The sequence below is a fragment of the Monodelphis domestica genome, chromosome 4 (genome assembly GCF_027887165.1).
Source record: "Monodelphis domestica isolate mMonDom1 chromosome 4, mMonDom1.pri, whole genome shotgun sequence".
NCBI classification, from domain to species: Eukaryota; Metazoa; Chordata; class Mammalia; order Didelphimorphia; family Didelphidae; genus Monodelphis; species Monodelphis domestica.
The window spans coordinates 265,307,966-265,326,167 of NC_077230.1; the positions used below are offsets into that span (position 1 = coordinate 265,307,966).

At 39.5% G+C, this 18,202-nt stretch overlaps 1 protein-coding gene across 1 annotated transcript; it reads left to right on the top strand.

Moving 5' to 3' along the window:
- Positions 1–340: 340 nt before the first annotated feature.
- Positions 341–17,954, top strand: GPR83 (G protein-coupled receptor 83). The gene is made up of 4 exons (XM_001368408.5): positions 341–1,114; positions 7,594–7,719; positions 11,248–11,381; positions 14,579–17,954. Exons 1-4 carry the CDS (start codon positions 728–730, stop codon positions 15,201–15,203), a joined length of 1,272 nt encoding a protein of 423 aa, XP_001368445.2. The 5' UTR covers positions 341–727; the 3' UTR covers positions 15,204–17,954.
- The last annotated feature ends 248 nt before the right edge of the window (positions 17,955–18,202 follow it).

Sequence of the window (18,202 nt, forward strand, 5' to 3'; positions counted from 1 at the left end):
AGTTGGGTTAACCTACAAAGTCCCTATTTACTGGTCTTGTTTGTGGAAAAACACCCTCAAGACCCTGGATATTACAGTTGGCTCTGGGATAAGACTGAAAAGGAAGCTCATTTCTTATAAATGAAGTTCCTGATTTGGAATCTTGACTATAGCTGAGCTAGCAGACACGGTCTTCCTTAAAGACAGATCTCTGCTGTATGGATTAAACCCAAGGAGCAGCTGCCTCTCTTGCCCACCTGCCCACCTACTTTGTAATAGCACAATGAACTTGGGTGTGTGTGTGTGCCTGTGTGTGTTACACAATCGCCTTGTAGGATAGAGCCCTGATTTTGTTGGGGTGGGAGAAGAGGTGGAGGGCGTGGGGGAAAGTGGAGAAAGGAAGAAATCCAAACCTGGTGGGAGTAATCTTTGACAACGTGAGGGAGCGCGTCACAAAGGGAGCTGTTCTCCAGTCCAATAGGCAGAGGCCCTCCTTAACAGCCTGTGTGGGAGCAGATATAAAAGTGCTGAAACAAAATCAGCGAGTGCTGATTGAACAGCGAACAACGAGGCTGGGTAGCTCTGAGAAGGCAGGCGTCTTGCTTTTCTGTTTGTCAGGAAGATTTCTGCTTTTGGGACAAGCCAAATCACTTACTCCCCCGAACTGCCCAGGACTGGCAGCTCACCACTCTCCTGTTAGAGAGAGAAGGAATTCTGGAGTCCAAAGTGGGGCACAGCTCAGCCAGAAATGATAACTTCCTTGCTGTGGTTCTCCCTTCCGTGCCTGGTGGGAGCCTTTGAGAGGCCTGAGAGATGGAGCAACAACGGAAGTTTGGACGGAGACTTTGGGATTCCCAATGTATCCAGTTTTTTCCCCTGGGGCAACTACTCATTTTCAGACTGGCAGAACTTCGTGGGCAGAAAGAGATATGGGGCAGAATCTCAGAAGCCTATGGTGAAGGCTCTGCTCATCGTGGCGTACTCCTTCATCATTGTCTTCTCTCTCTTTGGAAATGTCCTGGTCTGTCATGTGGTCACCAAGAACCAGAGAATGCAATCAGCCACCAGCTTGTTCATTGTCAACCTAGCAGTAGCTGACATAATGATAACCTTGCTTAATACTCCTTTCACATTGGTAAGATCATGGAAACTGAAGTATTCTATCTGTCTCTGTCCTTCTTCCTCTCTGCCTCTGTTTCTCTTCCTCTCTCTGTGTCTCTGATCTCTCTCCCTCTCTGTCTTTCTGCCTGTCTCTCTCTCCCTCTTTGTCTCTCTCCTGTCTCTCTACCTCTCTCCTCCCTCTCCATATGTTTCTCCCTCTGTTTTTCTGTCTGTCTCTCTCCCTCTCTGTCTTTCTCTCTCTCCTTCTCCCTCTCTATCTCATCTCTTTCTTTCCCTTCCTCTTTTCCCCTTCTCTCTGTACCTTTTCCTTCTCTTCCTCTTTCCCCCTTCTCTTTCCATTTCCCCCTTTCTTCCTCCTTTCTTCTATTTTCCTTCATCGCTTCACTTTTCTCTTTTTCCTTTCTTCTCCCTTTCACTTTCTTTTTACTCTCTTTCCTCTATTTTCTCTCTACTTCCTTTTCTCTCTATCTCCTCTCTATCTTTTCCTCTCCTCCTTTATTCTATCCCCTTTTCAGTTAAAGCTTCTGTGTCAGGGGATCTGAACATCTGAAGACAGATGTGGGCAAAGGATTTGCTTTCTTATCTAATCTTGTTAGGGACTGAACTTGGAAAACTGAGCAATAATTTGAAGTCTTTGAAATGACAGGTGATGAAGCTGACCAAAAAGGATACAGTGTGAACTATTATATCTAATGTAAAGGCATTTGAAAGCTTCTCGTTGAGTCTGTGGGTGCTTTGGCTTTAAAAGAAATTGGAAATCAGAAACAGCTGGTGATGTCTGGTCATGGAAAAGATTAATGAAAAGTTATATTTATTTTCTAAACCATCTAGTGCCTCTCATTCACCCACTCTGGCTTGCCCATAGGTTTCAGGATAGTGATTGTGTTTGGTGGTGAAAGGTGGAAATAATTGAAAAGACTGATGTGATCCTTATCCTGAGTACTCTGAATGGATGCCCAGGATGGGCCCTAGGACCAGCTGCTTAGGAACTATCATTGAGGGTGTGATAGGGGGTTCTTTGCCATTCCATTTCATTTCTGATCTAATTATGACTCACAAGCAGAGTGGTTCAAATCTATTAGGAGTAGGATTTACGCCCACCTGAATATCATACAAATCCTTAATGAATATTAACAATTAACATTTGTATAGTTCTTTACTAATAGCTAACAATCATATAGATTTGCAAAGTGCTTTACACATATTACCATTGTGAAATAGATGCAGTCTTAAAGCTAAGAAGACCTGGGTTCAAGTTCTTTCTCTGACAGATACTGGTTGAGGGACACTGAGCAAGTCCCAATCTTTCAGTGCCTCAGGCAACTCTTTATGTAGCTCTGAGTTGCAGAGGAGGTGCCAAACTGTACTGGCAGAAGGAGTTACCTCACCAAGGAGTAACCTGATGCAAATGAAATCATGGGTCTGGTCCCTACCCTTTTGCCAATAATGTTATAATAATATAATTATATGTATATAAATTATATATAACATAATTATAATTCCATTGTGATTTATAGTTTACCAAGTATATTCCTCATGACAGCCTAAGGAGACGGGTACTACTGCTATAATTATTCCCATCTTGCAGATGGGAAAACTGAAACTTAGAGAGATTAAAGGACTTGTCTATTGTCAAACAGCGAGTAAGCATCAAAGTGGAAATTCAAAACCAGGCTTCCTAACTCTAAGCCTAATAATAAATACTCCATCTACCAGGCTACACAGTCCTTGCTTGAAAAATCCACTCATTTAAAGTGTTATCTCATGTTTTTTCATTTGATGTTGGCAATGTTCCTGTGACAGAGATTGTACAAAGAGTATAAAGAAAACTAAGTCTCAGGGAACTGAAGGGGCTTGCTTAAGATCATTCCTCTATGTGAATGGAAGACCCTTAACCAGAAGTTGAGTACCCTGGCTCCCAGCAAGCAGAGCTTTGATCTCTGCTGACACTGTTAGAATTGAGCCACTATTTTGCTTCTGGCTACTGCAAACCCTCCTAATTTTCTAGCTGCAGTAAGAGATGGAATACCATTTACAGTTGTCCAGACTTCTCTTTGGGAAACAATAAAAGGCTTAGAAGGACAAAGGAGGCACTGGTGTCTTAGCAGAGCCCTTGAGGAGGAGAACATGTAAGTCTAGTGACCAAGGAGAGTTGAGCAATTCCTCAGATTTTTTTCCTACCAATGAACCTCCTTAGCATCTGGAGACAGCACAAACAATGTCCTATCCAAGCAGTACTTTTTTCCCCCTTCCACCCCTTGCAGCCCAGCACAAATGCTAGGGGATCTATTGTTAAAGGTATGAAGTTCCCCATCCTCAATTTGCTCCTTGAACCCCTGAAGCTTTATTCCTTTTGTCATTTTGGGTTGAGATGCTAGATTGACTCAAAGAATATGCATTGGGCTTAGATTGATCCCCAACCCGGAGCATCTTTGGTGGGTGGGTTAGTCTCAGAATCTTTTGGGAATTTGGAATCCCCCCCCCAATTTTTATTAATGCAATTATCTCCAGGACTTTGCTATTGCCTAGGACTTGAGAACATGAGGCACTTAGGTGGTTCAGTGGATAGAGCACTGGGTCTGGAGTCAGTAAGCTCTGAATTCAAATTTGGTCTCTGATACTAGTTGTGTGACCCTGGGTAAGTCACTTAAGCTCAATTTACCTTTGTTTCCTCATCTGTAAAATGGGGATAACCCAATAGCACCTGGTTCACAGGGCTATTGTGAGAACCAAATGAGTCAATAATTGGAAAGTGCTTTGCATGGTGCCTGGCACATAGGAAGCACTGGATAAATGTTAGCTATTATTATTATTAGCATGACTCATCAGCACCCCTTTTGTGTCTGCCTAGCAGAAGTTGGCATAATCACTATGATGCAGTGAAACTCTTCTACCCTTGGCTTTTTTTTTTTTTGTAAACTCTTGATCCTGGTATTTAAATTCTTAAAAATTTGGCACCAACATCCCTATTTGTCCTTATGTCATACCATTCTCCTTCATGTATTTTCTGTTCCAGCCAAACTGGATGGCTGCCCATCCCTGTTCTCATCTTGTTTATTCCTCTCTCTTTATCTTTATAACACTCTCCTCTATGGCAGGAATGGGCTTCCTCCACTCCCTTCTCCATTTGCTGATGTCCTTCACTTTGTTCAAGGACAATTAAGGTGTTGCCTCCTCTGTGAATACTTCACCAAATTCCCCATCTCCCCTCTCAGATTTCTCATAGGAATTCCCTTGGACCTCTCCTTTGCCTGTATCTCTGGCTCCCTTAAATCGCAGTTACTAGTATACTTTTCTATTCTCCTCCCCACCATGATTTATGCATACAGCACTTAACAAGACACATGGTAGACATTTAATGAATGTTAGATGAATTAAATTTTATTGAACTCCTCAACTATATTATCATTAAGTCCCAGGATTCCCCAGAGGGTCTCTGATTGTTGACTAGCTGTGCATTTTTTTAATCTGTAAAGGAAATTTCCCCTGTACTTATGCCCTTTTGCCAGAGATTCCTTTTGCCTTCCAATTATCTCCAAGACCCTGGAGCTCTTTTATCTACTTCTTAACTAGAGTCTTTACTTCATTGTTGGCTATTTTCCATGTTACTCACATGTTTCATAGTACCCCATCCTACTCTGTGATATCTCTTCTCTAAATCTTGAGACCTTTCTAGAAGTTGTAAAAATCTCCTGAAAATCCCCATTTTATACTTTGGGAAATGATGATCAACAAGGAATCAGACTAAGGAGACTGATAAGTTTGCTCTCAGCTCTAGCTCAGATCTGCTATGCTACTTAAGGCAAGTTTTTCAGGGTCTCTGAATATTCAAAGCAACACTTTTTAAGAAGGTATATCCTGTTTTTCATAAAGGAGGAATGATGAAATCATAAAAGAATGTGATTAGACCACAGGAAAGTTATTCATTTAACAAACATGATGACTGTCAACTAAGTATAATATTTGGGGTTAGTTCTTAAAAAAATAGCCAAATTATCTCATTCAATCCTCACCTGAATGATTATCCCTCTATTTCTTTTATATATATTTTTAAATTTGAATTAATTTATTCAGTCAATTTAGAACATTATTCTTTGTTTACAATAATCACATTATTTACCTCCCTCCCTTCCACCCATCCTTCCCACAGTTGATGCACAATTTCATTGTATCCCTCTATTTCTGATAAGGAAATTGAGGCTAAAGAAACTAAATGACTTTTTCAAAGTCACAAAGTTATTAAGTAAAAGTGCTAAGATATAGATTTTATAAAAACTATAGATATTAAGAAAAACAAGTGTGTTTTTTCCACCTTTATACCAAAGAAGAATTCAGTAAAAAAGAATACAGGAACAATATAAACAAAACTATAAAACATTTTTTATGGAAATTAACACACACCAAATAATTAAAATAATATTAATTACTCATGAATTGGCTAAACCAATATAGTAAAATAACAATGTTTTAAGTTAATTTATTTATTTGTGCCACACTGACCAAGCTACCAAAGGATTACTTTATGGTACTAGAAAAAATAATAATGATTCATCTGGTTAACCAAAAGGTTAGTGAGAAGGAAAGGGTGCTAGCCATTACCAGCTTAAAAACTATTATACAAAGCAGTAGGCATCAAAAATGATTTGGTATTAGTTAAATAGCAGAGTGGTTGATCAACAACAGTGTAGTTACACAAAAATTCTAGTAGGCTATTGTTCTACTTACTTGGGTAAAGATTCACTATTTGATGAGTGACTGGGAAAACTGGAAAGCAGTCTTATAGAAACTAGATATAGACCATGCTCTCATATCATACATTAAGAAAGCTTAAAATGGGTTCATGATTTAGATGTAAAATGTCACATAATAAGTAAATTAAAAGGACAAAGAAGAAATTACCTTTCAGATATATGGAGAGGAAAAGAGTTCATGACCAAACAAGGGATAGAGAGGGTTACCAAAGACAAAATAAGCAATTTAAATGACATAAAATTAAAGAGGTTTTGCACAAACACAGCCAATGCTAAAATTAGAAGGGAAATGATTTGCTGGGAAAATCTTTGCAGTAGATTTCTGTGATAAAGGCTTTATGTCTAAGAAGATAGGGAATTAATTCACATTCATAAAAATGAGCCACTCTTCAATGCTAGATAATTGAAGGATGTGAATAGGCAGTTTATTTTTATTTTTTAAATTTAAATTTTATTTTGTAAAATATTTTTCCATGTTTACATGATTCATTTTCTTTCCTTCTCTTCTTCTCTCCCCCCTCCCAGAGCTGACAAGCAATTCCCCTGGGTTGCACAAATGTTATCACTTGCTACCTATTTCCATGTTATTCATTAAACCCAAATCATATATCCATAGAAAAAGTGATAAGTGATAAATCATAAGTTTTTCTTTTGCATGTCTACTCCCATACTGAACAGGCAGTTTAAAAGACAGAAATCAAAGCTATCAATAGCCATATAAAACTCTTCCAAGTCACTAATACTATGAGAACTGCAAATTAGAGCAACTCTCAAGTTTTATCTTAAACTGATTATATTGGCAAAGACAACACAAAAGGGAAATGATAAATGTTGGAGGGACTCCAGGAAAATTGGAACTTTAATGAACTATTGGTGAAGCTGTGAAGTGGCCCAGCCTTCTGGAAAACAATTTGGAACTGTGCCTCAAAAATCATTAAATTGTGCTTATCTTCTGACCCAGAAATACCACTACTTGGCCAAAGAGATCAAAGAAAGAGGAAAAGGATCTATATATACACAGATATTTATGGCAGTTCTTTTTTGTAGTGAAGAACTGAACATGAGAGTGGAGCCTATTATTTAGAGAATGGTTTACTAGATTATGGTATACAAATATAATGGAATAATATTTTACTATAATAAATAAAGGAAGGGAGGATTTTAGGGGATCCTGAAAAAACTGTGAACTGATGCAGTGTGACATGACCAACCTTGGTTTCAGAGGACCAGTGATGAGGCATAATGTCCACTTCCTGACTGAGGTGATGGGCTCAAGAAAGAGAACAAGATATACATTTTTGCAAATGGACAATGCACTTGATTTGTTTTTCTTGACTATGCATATTTGTTACAAGGGTTTCAAATCTCCTGCTTTTCAATTAAGGTAAGGAACTGGGAAGGAGAAAAAAATGCTTGTTAATTTGAAAAGGAAAAGAAAAGAAACTAGCTATGCAAGAGAACTCCTAAGAGATGAAACTTGTAGTTGGGTTCATGAGCTCATAGAATTTAGAAATGGGAGAGTCTTTGGTGGTCATATAGTACAAACTCATTTATTTATTTACCAATACATTCATTCCTTTATTGTTTCATTTATTTATGAAATTGAGGAAACAAAGACTTGGAGAGATTTAGTTGCCCAAAGTCACACAGATAAGAGATAGAGCTAGATAATAAAGTCAGTTCCTCCGACTTCATATTTAACAATCTTTTCATTATGCTTTCTGTCTTTGTTTCTTTCTAGGTTCGCTTTGTGAACAGTACATGGATATTTGGGAAGGGCATGTGCCACATTAGTCGATTTGCACAGTATTGTTCCCTCCATGTCTCAGCTCTGACTCTGACAGCAATTGCTGTGGACAGACACCAGGTAAGGATCCACTTACATGGAAAGTAATTTTTGCTCCCACCTCTGCTACAAAAGGGCTTTGAGAGATCTGAGAGGAGGCTTTCAAAGACACACATGCTGTTGGTATGTGTGTAATGAAGAATTAATATAAAATTATTGTGTTGCTGGGAAGGTTGATGCCAAAAAAGACCTCAGAAGGGAGGGAAGAATGATAGCTGCCCTTAAGTAGTTCCCCTGCCAAATCAGAACTATTGCTTGATATTCAGAACCTTACAGTCCAGGTCATTCACCTTGGCTGAGTCAGAGAAGATTTATTGACAAAAGGCATAAGGTCTAGGGGTCTTGTTTATTCTGGGTCATTTTATCTGTCATCAGAAGGAAGGTGAGACAGGGTTGGAGGAGATGAAAGAGATGCCTACAATATCCTTGTCCTTCTAACCAGAGAAGAGATTTAGAGCAGGTTTTGGATTGCTGTGAAGTTCTAGAGTAGTGTAAGGGGCTAGAAATTAGTAGGATGCTAAACTGAAGTGCAGATAAGCTATGTGAGGTTTTAGATCATATATAGGTTTAGATTGGAGCTAGGATGAGATTATGTGAGTTAAAATTTTTCCTCTTGGAGTTATGATTTCATTGGTTTCAGAAACTCCTGGGAAGAATTTCTGTCCACTTTCTTAACTGGCACCTTTGAGTGTTACTTAGACCCTGAGAGGTTCATTGACTTGCCCATGGCCATATAACTAGTATGTATTAGATGGAAAATTTGAATTTAAATCTGTTTTTGGCTCCAACGTCAGACCTGTATTAACTTTACTATACTTTTCTTAAGAACTAGATTAGTATAAAAGTATACATTGTAGTGGATTTCTAGATTGGTTCAAAGGCAGGAGATGTGGGAGAAACCTATTTTAGGTTGGAGCAAGGAGTATTTTTGTGCCAGCTAGATTAATGATAAAGTTCAGGTTGAACTAGGGTTCTAGGTCAGGAAATATATGAGAGTATGCAAAGTTTGTATAAGTGAATAATTCTAGATTGAGGTGAAGTTATTAATTAAAGTAAGTCCTTATCTTGGCTAGGTACCAGATTGGCTATAAATTTCCTTTCTCCATAAAAGTGCTATCTGTTTCTGGACCACGAAAGTTTTCCATTTTGGAGCCATTCCTATTTGGGGGAGAGGATCTTTGATCTATTTCAGATAGAAGGTCTGAGTTTGAATTCCAGTTCTTCTACTTATTAGTTGAGTTATTTAAAACAAATAATTTAACTTAGTTTTGCCTCAGAGTCCTTATCTGTGAAATCAAAATTGTAACTAGAAGTTTTAAAATGAAAAACAACCAACCAACAGCTCTGCTGGACTATGAGTCAATCAATAAGCATTTATTAAGTGCCTACTATATAGCACCCACTGTGCTATACCACGGAGGTACAAATAAAAAGATCAAAAAGCTTTCCTCCCATTGCAGGAGAGGTATAAGTACAAGAGAAATGAAAGATAATTCTTTTTCTTGAAGTGTAGCCTAAGGACATACTGGCTGCTGAGGTGACCAGGAAAGGCTTCATATGCAAGATAATACTTGAGTGGCCTTCTGATTGTGATTTGAGATTATTCCATGAAAATCAAGGCTCTTTCAGGGTTGTTTTTGGTATTTTTTGTTGTCTCCCCCCACTCATTTCTGCTTTTTGAAGGAATACCTAGGAACAGCGAAATTCTTTTCAATGGAAATATTTTTTGCTTTTTTGGATGCTCAAATTTCTAGTGCTTCTGAGGATCTCACTAGTATTTAGGGCTTAGCTATCATCTGGGTTTTTGCTCTCTTCAACCCTATTAATAGCATCTGCAGTCTTTGCACTCTTATTGTCTTCCTCTTCCAGACTGGTATGCAAAGAAACTCTTTCTGAAGATAAATGGGATCTGTAGAGCAGCAGTAGAAAGAGCCCTGGACTTGATGCCAATTGACTGAATTTGAATTCTACTCTGGCCACTTATTACTCGGGTCATAGCGGCTAAATGACTTAACTTCTACAGACCTTTATTTCCTTATCTGTAAAATGAGGGAGTTTAGCTAGATTATCTCTAAGATCCTTTCCAGCTTTAAATCCTGGGTTCCTACGATTTGTGAAAGGAACTTCCTTGAGAAATTCCAACCAACAAATGAGCATTGATAAGTCATATAACATATACCAGGCCATGTGCTAGGTGCTAGGGATGGAAAGGCAAAGGATAAAATTGTCCTTACTCTTAAGAAAGGGAAATGAGAAATCCATATTTAAGGAGATACAGAATAAATTTAAAGAGAATGCAAAGTAGTTAAATGTAAGGTAGTTTAGGCTGGAGGTGGGGAGTCAGGAAAGACTTGAGACAGAAGATGATGCCTGAACTACATTTTGAAGGAAAAGAGGGAGTCTGTGAGGGATAGGGGAGAGGGGAGCACATTCTAGTACAATTTAAAGGACAGCAATTTCCAAAAAAAAAGAGACTTCTTGGGGACCTTTGAATTAGGCATGGTCTGCTTCATCCACTCAATGATCTCTGTCCTCTGAATGGGGCAGACAGGCAGGATGAGCACTCAGTGGTATTTTTTTCTGGCATGTTCTCATGTCCACAGATATAACTATCATTCTGTTTTCAGGCAGGGTGTACAGAAGAGCAAGCAAACTTGTGGGTCAAAGGTAGAATTGACTTGGCTTTCTGAGGGAGAGAATGAAGTCTGACCTCTCTCAGACATTGCTGTTCCTTTACCCCTCAAAAAACTTGAAAATGAGCTTCTGGACCAAAGACCATCAATTTGGTTCCTCACTTCAATCTACAAAGCTGAGATTCAACTAGAAAGGAAGAGAAAAATTCTATTTTCCTTGACATTTTCCTGCAATTATTAGACAGTATCACATACCTTTCTTGAGGATCCCCAACCCTATAATCATTCCTGAGTATGGTAGGAAGAAGACATTTGAACCTGTCACAGAATACATTGCTGAGAGTCCCAAAAGGAACTGCTGTATCCAGAGGAAAGAAAGGATGCATTTTGAATGAACTATGTAATACCTACAGAGAGAGGATAAGAGGATGTGCTTAGCCTGGATACCTCCTTCTCTCTAATTCTTCAGTGAGGAACCCCTTAAGACTTGACGACTGCCATGTATGAAGATTGGTTGAAGGAGCCATGGATGTTTATCCTGGAGAAGAGAAAACAGTTTAGGGGGAAATGGATGTTAGGCTGCAAGTCTTTGAAGGAAAGACTCTCTGAATGAATGAAATATTATTTGTTTTTTATGACTTCAGAGGGCAGAACTAAGAGTCATGGGTAGAAGAAGCAGAGAGACAGATTTAGTTTCCATGTAAAGAAAGACTTAGTAGCTAGAACTATACCAAGGTGGAATGGGCTCCCCCTCACTGAAGGCTTTCAAGGAAGGATGGATGGTCACTTATTGGGAATTTCATGAAGGAGATTCATTTTTAGGGAAGGGTTGGACTTGGTCCATTGAGGATCCTCCATTCTGAGACTCTGTTCCTGTTATTCTGTGAACTTGTGATTCTGAATTGCTTCTTTGTAGGTCATCATGCATCCTTTGAAACCTCGAATTTCCCCTACAAAAGGGCTCATCTCTATTGTAATCATCTGGATCATGGCCACCTGCTTTTCTCTCCCTCATGCTATCTACCAAAAGCTATTTACCTTCAAATACAGGTAAGATCCTAAAATCAACTGGGGAGAATCCTGATTGAGCATGAAGAGACACAAAATATATGGTATCCATTAAGCATACAGTCCCACTTTAGTAACTTGGCTACAAAAAAACTTGCTTCCTGGCCAAGGCTGTGAAATACTGGGGTTATGGAAATATAGCAGTGCATAGGAAGCAAAAGGTGGAAAGGACCTTGGAAATCTCCTATAGACAAAACCTCTCCATTGGAAAACTGAAGCCTAGAGAAAGGAAGGAACTTGTTCAGGATCATGAGGGAATCTAATGGTATATCTGGGATTGCAACCCAAGATCATTAGCTCTCAGTTTGGTATTCTTTTTACTATACCCCAGGACAATTAACTGCCTAATCTATAGGCATTTATTATTTTTCAATTATTTATTTAATTAATTAACTTAGAATATTTTCCCGTGGTTACATGATTCATGTTCTTTCCCTCCCCTCTTTCCTCCCCCTCCCATAGTCCATGCACAATTCCATCATGTTTTACATGTATCATTGTTTGAAACTTATTTCCTACAAGCATTTATTTATTAATTACCTACCATGTGCTAAGGACTATGCTGAGTGCTGGGGATATGAAGACAAAAATGTAATGGTCTCTGTCTTCGAGGAACTTATATTCATTTTTTTCCACTTGGATTTTTTATTTTAACAACAAATTTCCACATAAGTTTTCCAAAGTTATGTGATCCATATTGTCTCCCTCCCTTCTTCCTCACCCCTGGAGCTGGCAAGCAATTCAATCTGGGATATACATGTATTATCATGCAAAACATATTTCCATATTATTCATTTTTGTAAGTGAATAATCTTATAAAACCAAACCCCCAAAACATACCCAAATAAAAAGTGATAGATTGTATGTTTTCATCTGCATGTCTACTCCTTCATTTCTTTCTCTGGAGGTAGATAGCATTCTTTCCCATAAGTTCCTCAGAATGAAGGAATGTACATTTTAATTGGAAAAGCATGATATAGATATTGGAAAGGCATAATACAGATTTAGAATCTATCACATCATGCCCTTCTAAACCCACATCCACACACATATATATACATATAGGATATATATCTTTGACATACTAACAGTTTCCTACATATATATGCAATGCCTTTCTGATATAGAAATATGCCTTTTCTCCATATGTGTATATGTTTTTATTTATCATACCTTTTACATATACACACACACATATAGATATTCAATCCTTTTCAGTTGTATCTGACTCTTCATGACTCCATTTGGGGTTTTCTTGGCAGAGATACTAGAGCAATTGGCTATTTCTTTCTTCAGGTCATTTTACTGATGAGATAACTGAAGCAAATAGGGTTAAGTGACCTCCCCAAAGCCACACAGCTAGTAAATGACTTAGGCTGGATTCAGATTGAGGGAGATGAGTCTTACTGTCTCCAGGTCTGGGACTCTACCCACTCTGGCACCCATTTCTCTCTCTCTCTCTCTCTCTCTCTCTCTCTCTCTCTCTCTCTCTCTCTCTCTCTCTCTCTCTCTCTCCCTCCCTCCTTCCCTCTCTCCCTCTCCCCCTCTTCTTCTCTCCTTCCCTTCCTCTTTCTCTCTCTCCCTCTCCCCTTCTTCTTCCCTCCCTCCCTCCTCCATCTCTCTCCCTCCCTCTGTTCCTCCTTCCCTCCCTCTCTCTCTAACTCTCCCCACCTCTCTATCTCTCTCCTCCTCTTCCTCTCCCCCTCTCTCTCCTAAGCTCTTCTCTCCAATATATACACATTTGCACATATACACACATATATGTTTATATCTGTGTGTATGTATGTTAGATAAAAATCAGAATCACATAAACTCAAAGTTTGAAGAGACCTCAGATCTAGTCTAACTGATACCTTGCAGTGCAGAGGAAAGAGTGATTTACCTGGAGCCAGAGGACCTGCATTCAAATCCAAGTTCTGCTACTTCTACCTACATCTTCTTGGACAAGGCATTTAATTTATTTATGCCTCATTTTCCTCATTTGTAAATTTGAACAACAAGGGCTCCTTTAGCCCTAAATCTATAATTCTATGTTTAAGGATCCAATAGGGTAACTTAAGTAAAGCACTTTGTCACCCTTAAAGCCCTAGATTCCCTTACATTAATTTTTTCCCCTCCTCTAGGATAGCCTTAGCAAGTGGTCCAGTTTTCCCTTCTCCATCTCCTTTCTCCTCCCTCCTGCTCAGTTTTCCACCAATGGTTTATCAGTTTTCATTTAGCCCCTGGAAGGTGAGGTTGTAATCATGGGCTTGTGTCACTAGGGGGCACATGATCACGTATCCTGGAGAATTAGAACCATAATAACCAGCCTGGTTTGGGAAGGCAGGTCTTAAAATTGCTCATAGACACTCACATCTCCTTATATTCCGTCCTCTCCATCCTGACCCAAGTTCATTTGCAGGGGTAAACCAATAATACCAGAAAGCATATAAGAAAGAGCAAACTTAGATTTGTGGAATCATAGAAATCAAACTGAAAATGACCTTAGAGATTTTTTTTTTAGCTTCAACCCTTTCATTTGATAGATGAGGAGACCCAGATTTAAATTAATTATAAAATGTAATCATTTCCACAAAAAGAACAGAATTCATTGAAAGTATTATACAAAGATAAACGCAGAGTTATTTTAAATATAATTCACAGTGGGAAAAAGAGACCTTTTCTTAGGTTTACACCAAAGAAGGGAGACTAGGATATTTGCTAAGGGTATCAAGGCATCAGGAGAAATGTGTTGTTAGAGTGGAAAAGACAATAGAAGAATGTTCTGCAAAGAGGAACAGATTTGGTCTCTGAGGGAGAGTGTTTAAATCCCAGCTTTGCTTCCTTTGTGTGATTTCAAGCTACTTCTCCTTGAGTCTCACTTTTCTCATCTGTCAAACGAGTAGACTGAACTAGGAATAGGTTATCTCTAAATTTCATTCGAGATCTAAATCCTTCAAGACCCCAGTGAAAGAGGAGGTTACTGATACTAGCAAGAAAGCTGCTGGGTCCAGTCCCAACTTTGCCATTCGCTCAGGGGGCCATTATTTCTTTTCCCTTTGCTTCTTTTTCCTTGTGGAAGAGTAGAATACAACAGGGTGGATGATTCCTTAGGCTTCAGTTAGTTGATGCTTGTCAGGCTGAGACTTTTCCTGTTCTCTCTGGATGATCTTTTTTCCTCATCCCCTACCCCCCTGCAGCGAAGATGTAGTCCGAAGCCTGTGTCTCCCGGACTTCCCAGACCCAGCTGACCTCTTTTGGAAGTACCTGGACCTGGCAACCTTCGTTTTGCTTTACATCTCCCCCCTTCTCATCATCTCTGTGGCTTATACCCGTGTGGCCAAGAAGCTGTGGCTGCGCAATGCCATTGGCGACGTAACCACAGAGCAGTACTATGCCCTTCGGCGCAAAAAGAAGAAGACCATCAAGATGCTGATGCTGGTTGTGGTGCTCTTTGCAGTCTGCTGGTTCCCCTTGAACTGCTATGTGCTCCTCCTCTCCAGCAAGACTATCCGGAGCAATAATGCCCTTTACTTTGCTTTCCATTGGTTCGCCATGAGCAGCACCTGCTACAACCCCTTCATCTACTGCTGGCTTAATGAGAATTTCAGGTCTGAGTTAAAGGCTCTACTGAGCATATGCAAAAAGTCACCCCAGCCTCGAGAACATATCCTTCCTTCCACTGTTCCCTCTTACCGGGTGGCTTGGCCAGAAAGTGGTAACTGCAAGAGGATACAGGGCTCCCACAACATCCCAACTGCCTCCCATGTTCATTCGGCTAAGACAGATATTTCCTCCGTAGAGCCTATTGTGGCGGTGAGTTAAAGGAGGCCAAGTCAGTGATGAAATAGAAAGCGCAACCAGGAGAAGCCCGAGAAGAGATCCGGAAAGCTATGATGCCCCTTTGCCTCAGGGGGCTGGTTTAAGCAGGCACTTCCTGGAGAGTGTTATCTAAGTATGAAGCCCCAGCTCGTGTAAATAATTGTTTTTACGGACTCTCTCCTGAACCAATTTCCAGTGACTCTAACCAAATCAGACTGGGTGTTCGACATTTCAGGAACCGCATCTATGAGATGGCAGCCTGACTCCTTGTAGCCTTGGAGAGACTCCTGGGTTGACTGAGAGGACAGAGATCTGCATGTAGCCATGTCAGTAAATCCAAGTGGGCAACGCTGTTAAGGGCTTTTATTTATCCTTAGCAGCTTTGGTGGAGTAAGTGGTGCCCAGCTGAGTTGATGCAAGGGTAGGGAGGGGAAGGAAGGCACAGGTTTCCTTACTTAATTCTTACCTAAATTGTAGTGGAAGCTAAGGGAGAACAAAATAACAAGTGACTGCTCTGGTCCCTTCTCCCAGGAACCTTTTTCTATCAGTACAAATGAAAAGAGGAAGAGAAGGGACCCAGGCAAAGAGATCATCACACTGTGTGGTATTTACCAGGATTATCTCATAGCAACTGAGATAGAGAAGTCTAGCTAACTCAAGCGTCTTTCTCTTCAGTCTGTAGAAAAGAGGAATGAATGTGAGTGATGAGATTCAAATGGAAGGAAAAATATCTCCTCTCTAGCAGTCACATAGAAATGAAAAGTGTTTAAGAAATGCTCTACTTTCAAAGGAGGAAGGGAAATACAGTTTTTGAGGAACTGCAGAGAGAAAAAGTTCCATTATCCCCCTAGTTATCTCTAGCGAGTTTATTGCTTATTGGCTTTTATCTAGTATTTTTATACAGTGCTAGGGTAAAATTGTTACTTCCAGTGGATTTCTAAATCAGCTCACATGGTTCGTGTTAATAAAAGATGAAAGTTCTCATATGCCACTTAAAATATGCATATTCTCATCAGCCTCCTCAAGGGTTCAATTTTAAGGAGGATCTTGGTTTAACTTGCGTGCTCAGGGCACACCATTTAGCTGAGTGGCTCCCAGTGTCATCCAAAATAGTAAAGTGTTGATTGGAATTATTCTGTATTCAACCAATTTGTTGTGGAGGATTTAATACACATAAACTGTGGCTACTGTTAGATTGATTTCCTTGCCTAGTTTTAAAGCCCAGTATGGATGGGGCAGGAAAAGTCATCCCTGATTGAGTGAACCTCATTGTTATTGATGAAAACTGAACCAGCTCAAAGGATAGACTTCCAAAGAACAGGCAGAAGAAATGACTTCTAGAACACTTGACTGAAGACAGACCCTTCTAAGCCTAAGAGACCAAATGTTTTTACAGCCTTAAGACTGGCATTGGTTGGGTCACTACATTTGTTGCTTGATGTATCAATTTTCTTTATGCTGCAATGGGGAGTTTTCCAAAATGAGGGTCCCAATGAGCAGAGACCGAAAATCTAGCTGCTCAGGGTGACTCATTCTTCTATAGGAGGTATTTCCTGAACTCTCCAATTTTTACCTCTCTGTCCTTCCTTACAATTTACTTTGTATATTCTTTGTGTTTACTTATCTCTGTATATGGCAGGTCTCTGCTATTCATTGGATTCCTGAGGGTAATAGCCCCAGTTAAATAGTACTATATTCCTTATGGCTGGTGAAATTTCACTCTTGAAATTCCATTGATACAGAATCCCCAACTGCCTAACTAAAAACCACCCCTCTGCTGCCACTACTTTTTATTCACTTATTGCCATCCATTTCTGCCAACCCAGTTCTAGTTTTCCCTTCCATTTTGCCCTTTGGGCTTCAAATTCTAGCATTAACAAACTTCTCTACATATTCCACCTCTTCCTCTAGTGATCCCTCCAAACCCTGGCACTCACAGAAACTTGGTTTCCCTGGTCAACTTTTCCAGTACTAATGATTTCTCTTGCCCTCCTAAGCTCCCTGGTCCTCAAGGGGAAGTTGCTATACTTCTTGCTTTCCTCTTAGCCCTTTACTGATCCCCTACCCTCTGCTGCTGGTGTGTCTCTCCTGAAATTACCTTGTACTTATTTTGTGAATATTTTGCATATATTTATCTGTGAACATATTGTCTCCTCGGATAAAATGGAAGGCAAGGATTGTTTCATTTTGTCTTTGTATCTTTAGTACCTCGGACAGTGCTTGACAAATGGTAGGAACTAAATAAATGTTTATAGATTGATTGATGTTACTCCTCTAATCCAAGAAAACTTAAGCGGGCAGGTACTGTTTCATTTTTGTCATTGTATGCTTAGCACCTTGTACAGTGCCTGGGACAAAAAGGCACATAATAAATACTTGTTCCATTGGATTGACTTTGTCCTATTGTCAATACTGAGTCCTACTTTCTCCTTTTCTTTTAAGTGGGAAGGTAAAGTCTACTGTTGGTGCTGTAGTAACAACATGAAGAGAAAAAAAAGGATTTCTCCATATTAGTGAAGCTCATAATAGCACATATGTAGATAACCCTTCATAAGGAGAGCTGGCTGTTGGAGAAGGAGCCTGAATTCTCTCTGTGCCTACATTTAGGACAAGAAAATGCTGTCCATTTAATGCCTGTGAATGTGATCTTGGCATAACTTGAAGTTTCCCACAGAAGTGCTACATTGCTATTGTAAAATGTAATTTAAACTCAGCCACTCAAATCACAATAAAATTTATTTGAGATGTACTGGACATGGTGGTGTCATTGTGTGTTCAATGATTTGATATTGACAGATAATCCTCAGAGAGAATATTTGGAACCATCTTGTCTGGCCTTGAATTTTATAAAGAAAAACAAAAAGAAATTAGATTATAAATGTAGGATGGGGAGGGCATGAATTGGTAATGGTTTGTCTGGAAAACATCTGGGGATTTTATGGGACTGAAAATTCAAAGGAAGATAGTGGTGAGATGTGACAGTCAAAAAAACTAGAGCAATC